General features: G+C 41.9%; 2 protein-coding genes across 2 annotated transcripts in view; one reads left to right on the top strand and one right to left on the bottom strand.

The window, feature by feature from the left end:
- The window catches only part of cep104 (centrosomal protein 104), a gene marked incomplete at its 3' end in the record, with an annotated part of 53,232 nt that extends 45,168 nt beyond the window's left edge, over positions 1 to 8,064 (top strand). The window contains exons 20-22 of the mRNA XM_080732809.1: positions 75 to 142; positions 7,149 to 7,236; positions 7,919 to 8,064. Coding sequence (XP_080588935.1) covers positions 75 to 142; positions 7,149 to 7,236; positions 7,919 to 8,064 — 302 coding nt within the window. The remainder of the gene's footprint in view (positions 1 to 74; positions 143 to 7,148; positions 7,237 to 7,918) is intronic.
- A 6,320-nt stretch (positions 8,065 to 14,384) lies between these two features.
- b3gnt7l (UDP-GlcNAc:betaGal beta-1,3-N-acetylglucosaminyltransferase 7, like) lies at positions 14,385 to 16,628 on the bottom strand (the record flags this gene model as incomplete). The annotated part of the gene is made up of 2 exons (XM_080733697.1): positions 14,385 to 15,237; positions 16,222 to 16,628. 2 exons carry the CDS (start codon positions 16,626 to 16,628, stop codon positions 14,385 to 14,387), a joined length of 1,260 nt encoding a protein of 419 aa, XP_080589823.1.
- Between the last annotated feature and the right edge of the window lie 674 nt (positions 16,629 to 17,302).

Here is a 17,302-nt window from a genome sequence, read left to right as displayed (position 1 = left end):
ATTTTGTCATTTTCTTGGGGGCAGTTATAGGATCTGTGCAAGCTTAACAGTGTCATATTTCTGCCTGTTTTCAGCCCCTGTCTTGGGTAAAGGCTCCAACCACTGTCCTTTGTGTCACAACAACTTCATGCCTGGAGAGGAGGTGAGATTATGGGACATACACGTTATATAATACAGGCCTACTGGCACCACCATTGAGAAGCCTGTCCTTTTGACCCTAGTTATTGACATGACTGCAGCTTTTTCCAATGGTTAAGTTAACCACTTAAACCCTATTATACTTTGTTGACAGCTCCCCCAGGGATCTGCTCCTTTTTTCCCTCTACACCAATGTCTTCGCCAGAAATAGGTGATCTACAACCTCACAATGTGTTGCGTTGCACGTGAAGTTGTAGATCTGATCATCTGCCATTTTCTTGGAATATTTGCCCCAGAATAGGGACGTTAGGGTTCCATGTGTGACCTAACAACACAAACAGTTCTGCAGGCCGATGCATCTCCACTTTTAGAGACAAATTTATTTCGGTTCAGCTCTGTCCAAACTACAATATGGCGTCATTCAGAGGTTTGGGGGGGGCAGGTACCGTCATTAATTCGGCTGTTCAGTGGTGCCGAGATTTTGTGTCTCCCCGAACCGAACTGAAATAAATCCGGCTCTAAAAGTGGAGTATGCATCGGCCCTTACTCGAGTGTAAAAAAACATAATAGCTACCCCTCTATTGAATATTCATAATATGTAAATTGGGAACAGATCCAAAACCAGATAGACAATGTTAGAATGTATTTATTGTGGCACCAGTTCTGACTAAATGCACATAGCCTACAGTACTATATAATTTGACTGAAAGGCTCTTCCTCCAAATAGTTACAGAGTCAGCATCCTAAAGGGGAACCTTTCCAATATTAACGTGAATCCTGAGATTCAAGTCCGTTGGTCAGACGGTTCTTGAGATACGTGAACTACAGTCACCCGTACAGAGATTTTGCGCATTTATAGTAGGATATGTCAACGAATCGACACAAAAGAATCTTAATAGACTTTTATAATTATTTAAAAAATTATTAGTCTGATTAACCACTTAAACCAGTATTATACTTAAAATAGTGAAAATAGACAAACTACAAGCTAGACAAGACGTCGCACTACAACAGCGTAGTGCGACATTGTAATTGAAAGATCATGCTGTCTATTCAGAAAGGGGATGATTAGTTTAAAATGTCCTTGACTCCTTCTTACATCAAAGACACGCTTGTGCCAAGGTTAATTCAATCAAACTTAAAATAATCTGATATGGAATATAGACAATACAAATTCTCGACAGGGTCGCTAAATCCAATCAGTCAGAATGCTAATTTAATCCCTGGCAACAGTCAATGTTCAATAGTTCGATCAAGCACATTGACTGCAAATAGAAAGCTTTCAGGTAATGTGTTACAAGATGAAGCAGAGACCCCCCACTACATATTGGATTCATGTAAATGTGTATTTTAAAACATTTAACCACTTAAACCAATACTCAATACTTTGTAAACTTGACCTTTGTCTCTGTACTTGTTCTCCTCTTTTTTCCCAGTACACCAAACGTTTTGCCAAAGATTGTCGATCTACAAGCTCAGAACGTGTCACAGACGGGCTGTGAGCTTATAGATCATCTATTTTTGGCTAATGTTCCCCCCGCAGAATAGGGATGCGAGGGTTCAAGTCACAAGTGGTTAATGTAAAAATAACATATTATTAGTTATAAAAAAATAAAAAAAATTAACATAATTTTGCGTCAATTCTTAATGGAGGCAAATGTCTCAAAGAACAATGTTGCATCTTTACCAATACATTCTTTCTAAGTGAAGACAGTGTGCAAGTATAATAATCACAAAAAGCAGAGTGCCTTTTATATTAGCCTAAGGTTTGCGTTAGAGGAAAGGTCATGGGGTCACCATAATCAGTAGGATCCAAGGAGCATGAATGCCCTCAGCAATGTTTAAGCTTATGAGATATGATTTGTGCAAAGACATTTTGGCCTGGGCCTGACTTCAGAAGAAAGGTCATGGGTCACTGAAATTATTAGGGTCCGTTCTCTGTGGAACATAAATCCACTGTGACAGTCCACCCATTAGAGTTTAACATGCATACCTTGTGCACAAGTGTCAATGTTGGCCTAGCAGGCTGTACGGCCTCCGAATGTTGATGCTGCAATATAGATTTTTCACCTTCGATACAATATACAATATGGCAGCATCTAAATTGATACCATTCCGATATCGATCAATACGATATATATATATATATATATATATATATATATATATATATATATATACAGATTTTAATTCTCTCTATGCTGCATGATATCTGGCAATCAGCACACTTTTATATATTTACTATTTATTTCAGATTTTGTAGTCTGGAATGTTAAAAAAGGATTGATCAAGTGATATTTTTTTAATTATCTTTCCTCTAGTTTATGACATCCATGATATGCACACTGCTGTGTGACATGTTGAGAGCTTGTAGATCTGCTCACTTATGACGTGGCACACACACACAGTCACACACACTATCCAGTTGGTCGTTGGCTAGCTCTGGTCCATATTGCGTTAGTGGAGTTCTCCCTAAACACTATGTTCCTCTACCTCCGTATTCCTTGACAAAACCGGAAAACTCCGCCGTCTGGTCCACTGATACCTTTGGTTTGGTGAGGGGCGAAACAGTTTTTGTTATTTTCGGACCAGACCGCTGGGTTTTCAGGTTTTGCCAAAGAATACGGAGGTAGAGGAACATAGCGTTAGGGAGAACTCCACTAACGCTATGAACCAGAGCTAGTCGGTGGCCAAGCTAGCTGCTAACGCTAACTTGTTAGCTCTCCATGAATGAAGCCGCAGATAACGTTTTTCACGCTTTTCAAACGTCTATGGCAACGTTGGTTGGTTGCCACTGTGTGGAAGTCTTTTTTTGCAAATTTTGTACTGGGCTGTTGGGTCAGCTGGCTTTGCTAACACAAAAAACTCCCAGAGTAGTTAGTTAGTTAGTTAGTTAGTTAGTTAGTTTAGGGTGCATGCTGGCCTGTGCGACTAGTCTACTAGCTGGCTGCCTGTTGTTTTTTAGGCAACACTGTTGTGATCACGTGGCCTCGTGCAGGGGGAAGACAGATAGATGTACTGGAGCGGATTCATGGAATGCAGTGCTTGTATTGGAGCGTTTTTTCTGTAATTTTAGCTGAATTACGATGATCCGATATCTGTTTTCTTTTTTCTTTTTTTTTGGCTAATATCGCTCTGATATCCGATACAAATATCGAATCGCGGCATCCCTGTCTGTAATGATAGTCTGAGAAAGGGCATTTGCTCTATATGCCTCTTCTGGTGTCACAATCAATTCTATCCAACGGTAGCTTTCTAGTGAGTGAGGATGTTCTGCTTGCTACTGTAGGCTACTTTCAGTTCTTCATGGCAGTGGTTCTCAAACAGTTAAACCACTTCTCTATTTTAATTAATCTTGGGCGTTTTGGAGGGAAATGTTGTTATCAATGTCGTAACATAAATTTTGATGAATCTTCCGCCCTGTTCCACAAAATATTTCTCCTGTTTCTCAAACTTTAAAATGTCAAGGTCTCCCCTTAACTCTGACAGTGTACAAATGGAACCAAATGAACCGGTCATTTGTACACGGTCAGAGTTGCAGCCTTGTATGGGTCAATTTAGACCGAACCCACAGAGTCCCTACCTGGAATCCACTTTGAGAACCACTGACTTTTAGACCACGACTAATGCTAGGCTTGAGGTGCAAACAGGTGTATGGGGGTAAAAGGCACCACCATTGTTTGTATTTAAACACTTCAAAAGAGGAGAAGCAGAGGCCTTTGTGCCCTGTGGGCTGTTTTCATTCATTCTCCTCTCTGTCATCCTGAGACAAAGAAAATATGCTCACATTCTTCAGATCCTGATAGTTTAACGAGTATGAAAGGCCACATGTATGGACTTGCTGTTTGAAACACTTCAGCAGCAGTTGTGGGGACAGTGTTTACATGCTAGGTCTTTCCAATGTTCTTTTTTTTTTGTGTTCCTGTTTAAATTATTATAAACGTATTTATGCACGAGCACTAATTATTTGCCTAATTATTTTACTTGATTCACGATTCCAATTAACCTATTTTGGCCAAATTTGTACGATTTTTTCCTAAAAATGTTAAATACATTTTTATTGGGTTTTTGACAGGCATTCATTGTATGAGTCAACAAGATATTCTTACAATGCCTGACAGAGCGACTTGTGACCTTGTAGATCAGCTTATATTTGTTGTACGATTAAATATATAGGACATAATATAACTTGTTTTCATACATTGTGAAACTTATAAAGTTAGCTTTTTAAAACATTCAACATAAATGATATTATTTTCATAGATGTTAAGAGTGTTTTTTGTCAACATTGGTTGGATCTATGCCTAGCCTTCCATAATATATATAAAGAATTGTGGATAAACTGTTTGTGATTCAAGGTCAGTGATTTGACCATGAGAGCATAAAACAGGAGGCTTAATGTCAGTGTAGGGCTCAAACATTATAATGCCCTATCGTATAACATATAGAAATAAGGACACTGGAGCAGCTCAGTCATATCTAATCCTTGGTGTGCATTCACTTGCCCCGTGATTGAGAAGGGCAAAGCAGGTACGTAACGGTGGTGTCCCCTTTCTGCTTCCTCCTCTCTCGGTTGTCTAGGTTCCATTGTTGGCTTCCTAATCAATAGTGTGGCTCGCCTTTCGGGCTCGAGTCTCCTTTCTCTACTCAAATCAAGGTCTGGTGGCTTCGACATGTGTGCCCCCGTTTTGCCAACAAGGTGGCCCAGCTGGAATTTGAAGCCTCTTATTGGAGTCAGTGACTCGAAAGAGGAAAATGTTGAATTATCTCCACTATTGATCGAACAATTGCACAACACAAAATATTAGGCACAGTCTTCTCTATTTTATATGTCCATACAATACTACTGGTGATACATGATACTTACAGTATATGCCTTTATTTATATCTGCTAATGCAGAGGCCTTCAATGTTTTTCAGGCCAATAAGGACCCCTTAGCTGAGAAAGAGATGAAGCAGGGACCCCCACTACATATTGGATTCACGTTGATGTGTATTTTCATCAACATTTAACCACTTAAACCAATACTCAATACTGTGTAAACCTGACCTTTGTCTCTATTCTTGGTCTGCTCTTTTTTCCCTGTACACCAAACCTTTTCGCCGAAAATATCTAAAAGCTCACAACGTGGTTTGGATCACCGGGGGCGTGGTTATCTATCTTCTCCAGTGGTATCCATAATCACGGGTCACAGACGCGTTGTGAGCTTACAGTATATGGTCTATTTTGGCTAATGTCTCCCCAGAATAGGGAATCTTCTTCTTCTTCTTTCGTGTATGATGCGAGGGTTCAAGTGATTAATGTAAAATATAAAACAAAATCCCTATCACACAAATATTTGGTGGCCCCCCCTGCAGTATCTTTGAGGACCCCAAGGGGTCCCAGACCCGTTGTTGAAGACCCCTGCTAATGAATACATTATGTAAACCTGGACAGTCTAAGTGTAGATGGCCAGGCATGACTTTTTATTTATTTATCTTTTAGTTTTATTATTGTTAACTTAGTAGTTATTTTGGATCTCTCTACTACACCTGTATCTGTGTTTCCTGCCTTACTGCTATCACAACTAGTGGTGCATTGGTGATTCAATGTTTGGGGGGTCACTTATCTAGAGACGTCCCACGCACGTCGCTTAACTCATCTGGTGCCGATCCCGAACTAGTTCGGCTTTATTTCAATCCAATACAATCTTTTTTTTATTAATTCACTTACCCCGAGCTGCTTGTAGAGTCGTGGGTGGTCCTGGCTCGCTAGCCGCTAGCCAGCTAGCCGTTCTACTCTGTCCGACGATATATTCCATTAAAAATGGTTTAAAATACATTTTTGAGCTCCCCAATGTTCACCCGATGTTCGGCGCCGCTTCCGATGAGTACACGAGTGTGCCGATCCCGAAGTAGTTCGGCTTTATTTAATTAAATGAATAAAATGATAAGAGGCCTTCTGAAGCCTGGCTTGATTTTTGTAGCTACTAGCCGAAAGCTAACAACGTCCCAGCCGGCCGTAATTTGCGAACGCAATCGCCAATCTCCGCCTAATCCAATGAAAGACAGCATCTTTAAAGGCTTATATCTCTTTTTTGTGTTTTAGGAAAGCGGCGCGAGGTTTATTTACGGCGAAATCGCCCAAAAATGATCTTTTAGATGACAAAATGGGAATAGCCATTCTGTTAGCATCTTCATCCGGGACATTTCCATGCTGTGCATGAACGTAAGCACGTCAGGTCCTGGAAGCTGAAGTCCTGGAAGCTAAAGCGCTCGCCTATGAGAGATGCGCTGGCATTCTTTGGCCCCTAGAGGGCGCTGGCACGCAAAGAGTTAACACCTACTCATTGATATGCATATAGGCTTGTTTCTTTGTTAAAACACCCTGTTGTGACACTAAAGCGTTGGCGAGGTGTGAACTTGGGAGTTTTGGGATCAGTGCATGTCCGTTTGCGAGAGAGGCGAGACCCCTGCTCAGAAAAGATATGGGGCGGCGGGGCCGCGTGACCCAAGGCTAATTCAACACTGATCACAACTGAATCCCCCTCGTGACCAGTGAAGGCCTATATATATATTTATCTATCTAGATTCACACATCCGCCAGGGGCCTACGCACTCACCCCATCGCTGGAAGAATACCTGATCATCAAGTTAAACAGTTATTTCCATCGAGTGTCATTCAGTGAAGTGTAAATCATCATCTTTTACCCAACTGTACACCCCCATATCGAAAAGGTGGCCGCATGATGCAGCTCTCCCTCCTTCCCCTCACCTCTCACAGGCTTCATTCCTTCAAGCTAAAGGAAAACTCACACACGGCAGTCAAACTCTCCCAAACGCAGGGCTGTCGGCAGGCACCAAATGAAAGGCTCCAGTGTTAGCAGTAGCGGGATGGCCATTAGGGCTCTGACTGGGCCTGCAGTCACCAAAGCACCCCCTCTCAACCCCCCCATACCGGCTCTCCCTGCCGAGAGAGAAGCCTGGGAGTGGAGCTGACTTAACTGAGGTATACTTTGTCCCCCTGCTAGGCCTGGAAGGCTCACCTTATGGGCAGGGAGGGCTGTAAACAAAACTCGCGCAGAACTGTGGTGGCCCAGAGAACGCAGCCAGCACAAGGTAAATCATTCATCCACCCATCCCCCCCAACTCCCCCTCCTCTCTCTCTCTGTCTTTGCCCCCCACCTCTCTAAAAAAGCTCCTATGTGTCAGCCAAAGCGCTTGTTGGTTGAAATCTGCAGCCTTTCCAATATGGTGAAAGCCTCACAGAAAGCTGTTGCATACACGGTAAAGTCCTCAGTGTTCATTTAACCTTGAGAATGCACAGATGTTACCGAATGGACCCATAAGTGCCCCACTGTTACATTTGTACACTCTCTGAGTGTCAAAGGGATACATTAAACACTGATTGTACTGTATAGAATTACATGACTTGACCGATATTAGTGTGGGCTTTGGTGTTGAGAGTGTTTATGTTATAAACTACTGTGTTCTGCAAATGTGACACCGGCCAGAGAGAGATAGTTCATTATTGAAACGTTAAGGTTCAGGCATGTTAACAATGTTTTATTCAAAGCCCAGTGTTGGCTCACACACGCACGTGACGTGACACTTACATCATGAAACTTGTCGCGTCACCTCTGTTTACACCTTAGCTTTGCGGACAATGGAGGCTGCTGTTTGTTGTGTGTAGTTAGTACACACAGTTCCCATATGCTCTCTGTGTACATAACTGCTTACCACTGTATATATCCCATGGTAAGAGAGGAGGTGTGTGTTTTTGTGTGTTTGTGTGCAGTAGGCAAATCTGTCAGCGGGGCCAAGCTGAAACAGGCCTGGTCTGTGGGGGCCAGAGGAAGGCCCATGGGGAGAGGCAGCCGGATCCCTGCCCTGGCCCCCCAGACCAGCCGAAGCCAGGCCAGCCGTCACACACCAGGCAAGCGGTGACACTGCACTTCCATGACACTGGGGCCTTCCACATCCGAAGGAGGAGGAACCTCCACAATCCACGTAGGGCAGGGTCCGCCGTAGAGTCAGATGTCCTCCTCCTCCTTCCTTTTATTCGTTCCCTCCACTGAACAAAAAATAATCACCTTCTAATTTTGAACAGCTTTAATTAAACCTTGCCACTGAGAAGTGGGAAGGGACTTGATGGCCAAAAGTAGCTGATCTACAAGCTTACAATGCGTTGCATCACGATAATGTTGTAAGCTTAATAGATCGGCTATTTTTAAGCTTAACAGCAACAGTTGGAGCCATTCTGACTGGGAGTGCTCCCTGAATGTATGAAAACATAAAATGTACTCATTCACAGCCTGAGAGGAGCTTTACAGTACACTTGTTTACATTGTACATTTATTTTCTTCAAATAACTGTACTGGTGTGAATGTTCTTCTCTTGGTCTTCAGCACTTTGCCAAAGTTAATGTGCTTTACTGAATAATCTGTTCTTGTATGTATGTATGGACTGGATTGAATTATGCTTTTTGCTAAATGTCTAGTGACAATCTTAACGGGCTAGTCCCAGTTGTCCGGTGTCCCAGTTGTCCGGTGTCCCAGTTGGGCGAAATGTGTGAAAACTGTAAAGCAAGGGATCTTCATCCCATTCATGCGTTTATCGTGCGCTTGCATTCACCACGGCTTCGTAACTCCTGGCCCGCTGGCCTTCGCGCCGCTTGCAATGTCGTGGACAATAATTACAGTCTGTTCGCCCAACTGGGACACCGGACAACTGGGACACCGGACAACTGGGCTTTTCCCAATCTTAACAATACAGCAGAGTTTTATATGCTGTAATCTAGACAGACTTTTCAGGGAACTTGAATTTTGTACTAAACAGAAGTACAGTACTAGAAATAAAATGATTGGATAGATTTTGTATATAGCTTAGCCCCTATTTCTGCATTTCAGGCACATTAACCAATTATGTCCAGAAACAGCATAAAATATATAATTGTATTGTTTCTAAATTCAATTGATCATACTTTATGAGTAGAATACTGTGCTTAATACTATTTCATTGGCAATTTATGCTGTCAGTATTCTTAATTACTTCCTGTCAAATGAAAACAAGCCCTTATGAATAATAATGAATCATGATTTGATTCACCTGTGTGATTCCCATAGCTCAAGTTCCTCCACATACAGCTGACACTCTTGGGCTGCTACATTCTTTTTTTTATCTAACTAATTTTAAACATAAACAGTACCCTAAAATATGTATCTGAAAACATTTGAGGTGAGAAATGGGCAATGCTGTAACATGAAGTATCTCAGCACTGCCTCTTTCTCTCTCTCCCGCACCCTCATCTGCAGTGGTAGGAGGTGATGATCTCCCTACTCTTCCACTGAGATATTTAGACCCAGTTACCTACTGGTTGACAAGTACTGTAGCTCTGTCTGAATCCCTCTTGGGTGAGCAGTAGATGTTTTGTTTCCCACATGGGAGACCTGGGTTGCAATTACATCTCTCTGTCAGGAGAGGACATACAGTAAAGCTTATGAATTGTAGCTTTAAGAACAAAAGCAACTACTTTGATGATACACATTTTTTTGATTTTCAACATTCATCTCAACATTCATATGGATTCGATATTTAGCTGGCAGTGGAGCATCAAATAATTAGTGTGATTGCCAGAGGCAACACACTATAGTACTCGCCCAACTGTATTCTTCTTCATAGAGTAACTTTTAGCCAATGGGGGAGCAGTACTCGCCCAACGTTAATCTTTATAGAGTAACTTTTAGCCTATGAGGAGTAGTACTCGCCCAACTTTATTCTTTATAGAGTAAACCAAAGTCCATTGAGTTCAATGGAGTAACCCTAGGCAACACACTATAGTTCTTGCTCAACTTTATGGAGTAACCCCAAACCCCAGAGTTGCCCACCTTTATAGAGTAAACCCAAAAGTCCATTGATTTCAATGGAGGAGTGATTCGAGTAACCACACTTTCAATTCCCCAGAATTGTCAGTTTTGCTGTCAGCTTGACTTACTGCATAATGAACTGTTGTAACATTCAAACCGTCCCTTCCTGTAACTGCAACACTTCTGCTTGCATTGATATGGGTCTATTTCTTCATGTACTGTATGCGTACACATTACAAGTGTTAAATGGAACCTAATAGATTTGCTATAGTATATGATGCATTGTCACTTGTCAGTACTGAATGTCTTGTACATGAATTTCAAGCTCAGAATAACTATTTTATGTCTATCTATATTTGTTCAAATAAATTGTATACCGGTATTGTGGATTCCGTTTTGAATGTACAGTAGTTCCCTAAGCCAAGCAGTTAACTTTTTACTGTATAATTACTGCACAATGAACACCATTAACTATTTCCAAATGACCGCTGAACAATCCTCTCCAACCCTTCATCACTAGGGCTTTCACACTCAATTTGGCATTGAATATTGGAACATATAAATCAAATCAAATTCATTTCTGTTAGCCTTTTAGGCTCTGTAAAGAAAACATGGCCAAAAACATGCCATACTGTAAATGTAATAGTGGTATACATTAAATCTTTTCTATTGATATTTTAATGTATACGGATAAATGGAATTGATTCTGATAATTATGCTAAATAATTGCGAGCAGGCGATTATGTAATAATTGTGACTGGCCTAGCACTTGCTAGAATTATATACAACTCCTATACAAAGAACATATTGTACAAAGTCACATTTATTGGAAATGTGCAACAGACATTAAACAAAATACTGTATCCTCTTGCTACGCAGATCTTGTGAAATATCTTTTCACAACCAGACTTTTCCAAGAAGTCCTAAATTTCCAGCAATTTATGAACATTCTGCGTGAAGTCAAATCCTCACCGGAATTCTTCTTCCTTGATCTGAGTAAGCGGCATGGTTCCATGCATTGTCTTCTAGGGCAGGGGTCTTCAACGTTTTCAGGCCGGGGACCCCCAAACTGATGGGGAGATGGAGCAGGGACCCCCTACCACCTCGTAGGGTGGGGGGTCGGGGCTACGACATATTTTTTATTTTAAAGGAGTAGTTCACCCCCAAAATGACTTTTTTTCTATTGATTAGTCATGCCATGGAGAGTAGAGTTCAATAATATTTTTAGTTTTTTGTCGCATTCCTAAGACAAAAATGTGATAACAATAAATTTACCCCCATTCATTCCGGATGGTGACCCGTTTCGAAACGGGTCACCATCCGGAATCAATGGGGGTAAATTTATTCAAATCAAATTTTTGTCTTAGGGATGTGACAAAAACCAAAAAATATTATTGCACTCTACTCTCCATGGCATGACTAATCAATAGAAAAAAAAGTCATTTTGGGGGTGAACTACTCCTTTAAACATGTACAAGTTACAGCGAGCAGGGTGGGCCGTACCACTACCATTTCTAAACATACTACTTATTAACTGAGAACCAATGTCAATAATATCAACAATCTGTCAATTGCATAGTAATCATGTATTCAAGCTATTCAAAATGGATAGAATCATGATTTATTTTTTAACATAAATGTGAAAAATGTTTTTTTTTTTTTTTTTACAATAATTTCGCAGACCCCCTGCAGTACCTCCGCGGACCCCCTAGGGGTCGCGGACCCCCTGTTGAAGACCCCTGTTCTAGGGTGAGGAGATGTTAAGAGGAAAACCACCATCGCTGTTTGTGTGAATTCAGCATTGGTATGAAGTTGAAATATTCCAAATTGGCCTTTCTTTAACAAACACTTCATTCTGTATTAATTATTTACACAATTTTATGTACACCTTTACATCATCATACAAGCATCTACTATAGTAGATTCATCAAGCTTCTTTGGATTCTCTACAAATCACATTTATTTAAACAACTACAAAATAACAATACAACAATATATTAACTATAAAAAACATTTGATTTTGACAATTTCAATATCCATTTAACAACATCAAATTGTATGATCATCTTTATTGTCTTTTTCTAAGCAGTTTATCTTCACAGATATATGTGCAATGAGTCGCCCATATGGCCAGTCCGCGAGTTTAGAAACTCTAGGCTTGCTAAGGGAAACCACGCCCCGCACTCATTTTTGAAGCTTGTGATTGGCTGAACCGGAGGTTGGGAGCGCTCCGTTGTAGTCACTTTGACCGCGCGAGGTGCACCAAAACCCAATTATCATTGCGTTTATCGTGCGCTTGCCCAGGCCTTACGGTCTGGGCATAAATATTAACGATTGCATTCACCACGGCTTCGTAACTCGCGCGGCGCTCCGCCGGCCGCGCGGCCCTGGCCCGCTCTTCGCGGGCACTCGCGCGAAGAGCAGGACCAAGGTCCGCTGGCCTTTGCGCCGCTTGCAATGTCGTGGACAATAACTGAAAACGAGCGCTCCTTCCCTTAGCAAGCCTAGAGTTTCTAAACTCGCGGCCAGTCCACACCACTGCAAACACTTGCAACCATTATCCCCAAATGGCAGTTGCATGGAGTTGCTTTGGTCTGGACTGGCCTTAAAATGGTTTTGCTGCAAGGAATTGCATTGGCGTGGACTGGCATTTATATCACTGTCATTTGATAGTCACACTGAAGCCATCAAAAGAAATGTAAATTAACTAGACATTACAACATTGACAGGCCTATGCAGAAACATTGCATCTGCCTCAAGTTGACATTTGATGGGCTAAAATGTCAACATGTTTGGTTGATGCTATGCAATATTTTGTTGCTGTCGGGCATATCAACTTTCTATCTCCATCTTTTATTTCTTGTATACGTATGTTTACGATAGTGTCACGCTAGAGTAGTGAAAATAGCAGCTCTACAAGCTCGTAGGGTGTCACATTGGGGAACATCTTCTATAACGACATGCTCAAAACAAGGACACCAGGTTCAAAATGGTTTCGTCTGTGTGGGTTTTATAAATATTTAACCAGTGAAAGGTTTTAACAAGAGCTTGTGACTAAATTATAATTGGTACCATTGGAACACATATATTTTTTCCATGTCTTGAAAAGTAACGGTTTTGGACATACAAGGCTCTTGCCCGACAACAGTTTACAGTGCATTGTAAATAGGTTTTGGCTTGTGTCCTTGGGTCACATGACTTGTTCTACTCTATACGTGTGTAGAGTGTCAGCTCTCACTTCAAGGGGGTAATGGAAAAAGCGGTAGATACAGAGGTTTTCTTTTGCAGTTCCTTTGTCCTGTAAAAGTGCAGTTGTCATTTTTGAGCGATAATAACCGCTCCTGTGTGCCTTTGTGTTGATAAACAGTTATCTCCTAAACCTCAAGAATGCCTGAAACTGTGATGTCACTCACCACGTTGTCCCAAACTGTGCAGTATGGAGAGTGAGAGGCTAACATTAGCTTACTTAAGATTTATTATTATTATTTGAGCTGTTGACCCCAAATAGCCTAAATATTATTTTGCCATTCTGATCCACAACATCTCTCTGTGTAGTGTGACATTGCAGAATAGACAAAAACGACCCCCAAAACAATTCTATCAATCAAGAATGTACGCTTCCTAGAGCCCCACAAAATGAAATACAGTACTGCTCTCCAATTTGTTTGATAATTTGAAGATCATAAAATCACATGATTACACAAATGCATGTTAGCCCTCATTGTAAATTTAGTAAAATCCTGAGTGTTAATTTGAGAGGGTACAGACGGAACCAAACAGAGCCTTTTAATTCTGAGGGTAAGTCTGTACAAATGGAACAAAATGGACCATAACCTATTTGTGGCTCTGAGAGTGTACATTTCGTTCCATTGTACAATCTCAAGAGTTAAATGAACACTCAGGACTTTACAGTGTATGTAGTCCTGTGTGTTTGTGAGGTGAGTGGGGACTGGGAGTGGGATGCATTTTTGACCAGGTAGGTGCACACATAGACATCAAAGGGGGCTTGAGCCCCTGCCCTTTTATACGTCTGTAAAAAAGTGCCCTCTCTTTTACTCTGGTGAAAGAAATGCAAATGCCCTCTTTCCATGCCATACCCGAAAGCAGCATTCAAGAGAATTGCCTTGTCCAAACTCTCCTGAACTTGAAAGCAGCAATTTATGTTGAAAGAATTGCCCTCACTGTCCATAAATTCACACCACATCTCCAGTATTGCCTTTTTTATGTCTGGTTTAGTGTGTTATGAAGTACCGAACATAGCTGACCTCCAAGCTCACAACGCGTCGCGCTGCGACGCGTTGTGCGCTTGAAGGTCAGCTATTTTCAATATTTTCACCAAAAGGCCCTTTTTAGAAATGTCAGCCCCTGACATTCTCTGCACATCCCTGTTTTTGACCACCATCACATGGAAGTCCTCTTTGCGCAGACGAGGTCCTGGCTGTGCACCACGCTCCACATCTTGAGCAGCTCCTGCGAGCTGAGCTTGTGCACCACGATGAGGCTCTGGTAGAAGCACGGCTCGCTGTTCATGGGGCTCACCCTGCGCTTGGTGATGCCAAAGGTCCTGAAGCCCGGGTGCATCTCCGGCGCCAACCGCAGCCTCTGAAGGCACATGCCCAGAAACACATCATCGATGGGATACAATTCCAGGTCCTCAGACACCACGAACAGTCGCCTGGCAAGCTGGGATGACATTAGAAACCCCCCTCCCCCGACGTAAGGGGGGTATGGCTTGTCATACAACTCTTTGGGAATGTAGTATTTGCTCTGGCGGTTCCTGATGGGTATCGCCTTAGCGATGGTGTCGCCCACAAATAAGTTGGTGACTTTGTGGCTCTCAACCTTAAAGCCAATCAGGTCCAGCAGATTGTTCGTATTCACAAACACGTCATCATCTCCCTTGAATATGAACTCTGCACTCGTGCAGTGGATGTCAAACCATTTCAGAAAGTTGACCTCTTTGAGAGTGAGGTTGAAGAACGTGTCCATGAAATCCCACTGCAGGATGTCTCCGTAGATCTGGTCCTCGTACTGGATCAGTTTCTGGAGGTTTTTGGTGTCCTTGCCGCTCGTCGGACTCCCCAGGAGAAATAAAGTTTTGATCTTCTTCCCGTCGATGGTCCGTTCCCTGCCCCACGTCTGACGCACCGCCTCCCGCCGGTCGTGCTGCTCGATGACGGACTTGACCACCATGAGCAGGTGGACATCTCCACCCCTGCACGTCTCAGGGTGGTTGATCAGCATTGGGAAGTACCTGCAGTACCCAGATTTTAAGTTCAAATAACAGAACTGCAATAAAGAAATACTCTGTTCCAAATAACATTCCTGCGTTCAAAATGTTACTTGTGTAAAAGTACAACAGGATTGGCATTAACATATAGTTATGCTACTGTACCAAATGTAAAATACTCATATTGTTTGGAGTGTAATTAGTAAATCATGACGTTGTTCTTCACTTGCAACAGTAAAGTGGTGCTGATTTTAATTAATTTGAAAGTTTATAATATGCTGTTGCGTAGCTTAACTTATACATCATAACGTTTAAGTTGTATTATAGGTTTTGTAGCCTATTGATATTCTTATGCTGCATTCACAGAGAAGCCAAGCTAATGGTTGACTTGGTAATTCAAAGTTATCTCTATGCAAAACAGATTTTAAAATTTCCATTTCCATTTTAGCATGGAAATTTTAAAAGCTGGTTTGCATAGAGATTACATTGAATTACCAAGCCAGCTTGGCTTCTCTCTCAGTGTGAATGCAGCATAAGTCATGAAAGTAACTAAAGCTGCCAAATAATTGTAGTGAAGTTAGTAGTAATGTTATATGAGATACTTCAATGGTTTCCTGTGTAAATACAATAGCCTAAGCCAAGTGCTTTCCTAGGATCTCCTTTTAGTTGACCTTGTACCAGTGAACTGTACCGTCAACTTTACTTTTTTTCTATGCAAACTTCTAATAAAGTCTTCAATCAATCTTCAAAGTAGGCCTAAAACTACAATATGTCTGAGATGACAGTGGAATAGCTAATAGCTATAGAATACTAAAGCACTGACAAAATGGAAATAAGCCTACTCAAGTAGCCTAATATACAGTGGGTCTAAATGTAGACCTACCACAAAATTGTACTTTAAGTTTAAGTAGGCTACAATCAAACACTACTATATAATTAATAATTACAGAGTAAATGTAGGCCTATTAGTAACCTACTTTGGTTACTTTCCACCACTTAGAAGCCTACCTGCAGTGTCTGTGTAACACGAACTGATGGAATCTAGGATCCAGACGCTTGAACCAGTCTTTGGTCCTCACGGCCGCGTCCGCGCTGCAGTTCATGACATGCACGTCCCAGGTGGCCGCCGAGGGTGTCGCGTTGGAGACGGTGACCCGTTGAAGCGCGTCCAGCTCGTCGCCCAGCGCCGCCGCAGGAGAGAAATTCCCCACTTTCATCACGACTCCCTTGTTTTCTTTAAAGGAAACACATTCCTGTCCACCACACCATCCACTGTCCCGAGCGTTTTTAAGCCCTATAACGTCTTTATCCGCGACTTTTAACTTGTGGATCATGAGAAAAGACGCAAAAATGAGACATAAACTCAGCAGAGTTTTCAATAGACCGACCCTCTTTCTCCTGAAAAAGTGATCCATTGCTTATTGCGCTCAGGGTGTTTTTAACACCGAGAAATCCTTCAATAATATATTACCTTTTATTGGCATAGTGTGCCATAGGCATGCCTTTTTTTAAGTCCCATTCGAATGCACCGCCATCGTTCTTAATTTGTATGATCCCCCTTGAACTTAGATCCATTCAACTTATTTCTGCGCCCGATAGCCATGAGCCTCCATCCAGTGAGATGTCCCCTCAGAGACACAGAGCTGTCCTATGATGTTCCCTCGGAGACAGAATTGTGTCCCATGAATAGGATGGGCAACATGTCCTTCATTTTGAGCAAATGGCTCATATCGTAGCTACATCTCCTCATCCTCTGTGTTGGCAGACTGACTGGCTGCTGAATGGCTCTGTGTGTAGTGACCCCTCCACGCTCCTCCAACCTACTCTTTCCTCTCCCCCCTCCCTCTTCTAAGGAGCTGTGAGTTTCTCGTTTCCTTCACACATCACACAGGTGGCGGCATACATGGCCACCATATTGGGGACCAGGACTTTCATTAAACACGAATTAAAAACATCCAGATAGCCTAATTACACGGGCAAATATAGGCCTAATTAGGCTATTGATATTAACAGGGCTGCCAATAACATTAGACTGTCAGTAGCCTATCCAGGTGAATTTTTAACAGATATCCTGTGTTCTAGCTTTGGA

Source organism: Nannobrachium achirus, assembly GCF_963921795.1.
Source record: "Nannobrachium achirus genome assembly, chromosome: 9".
Lineage (NCBI taxonomy): Eukaryota > Metazoa > Chordata > Actinopteri > Myctophiformes > Myctophidae > Nannobrachium > Nannobrachium achirus.
Note: the sequence above shows the minus strand (reverse complement) of the source record. Positions and strands in the feature narration are given on the sequence as shown.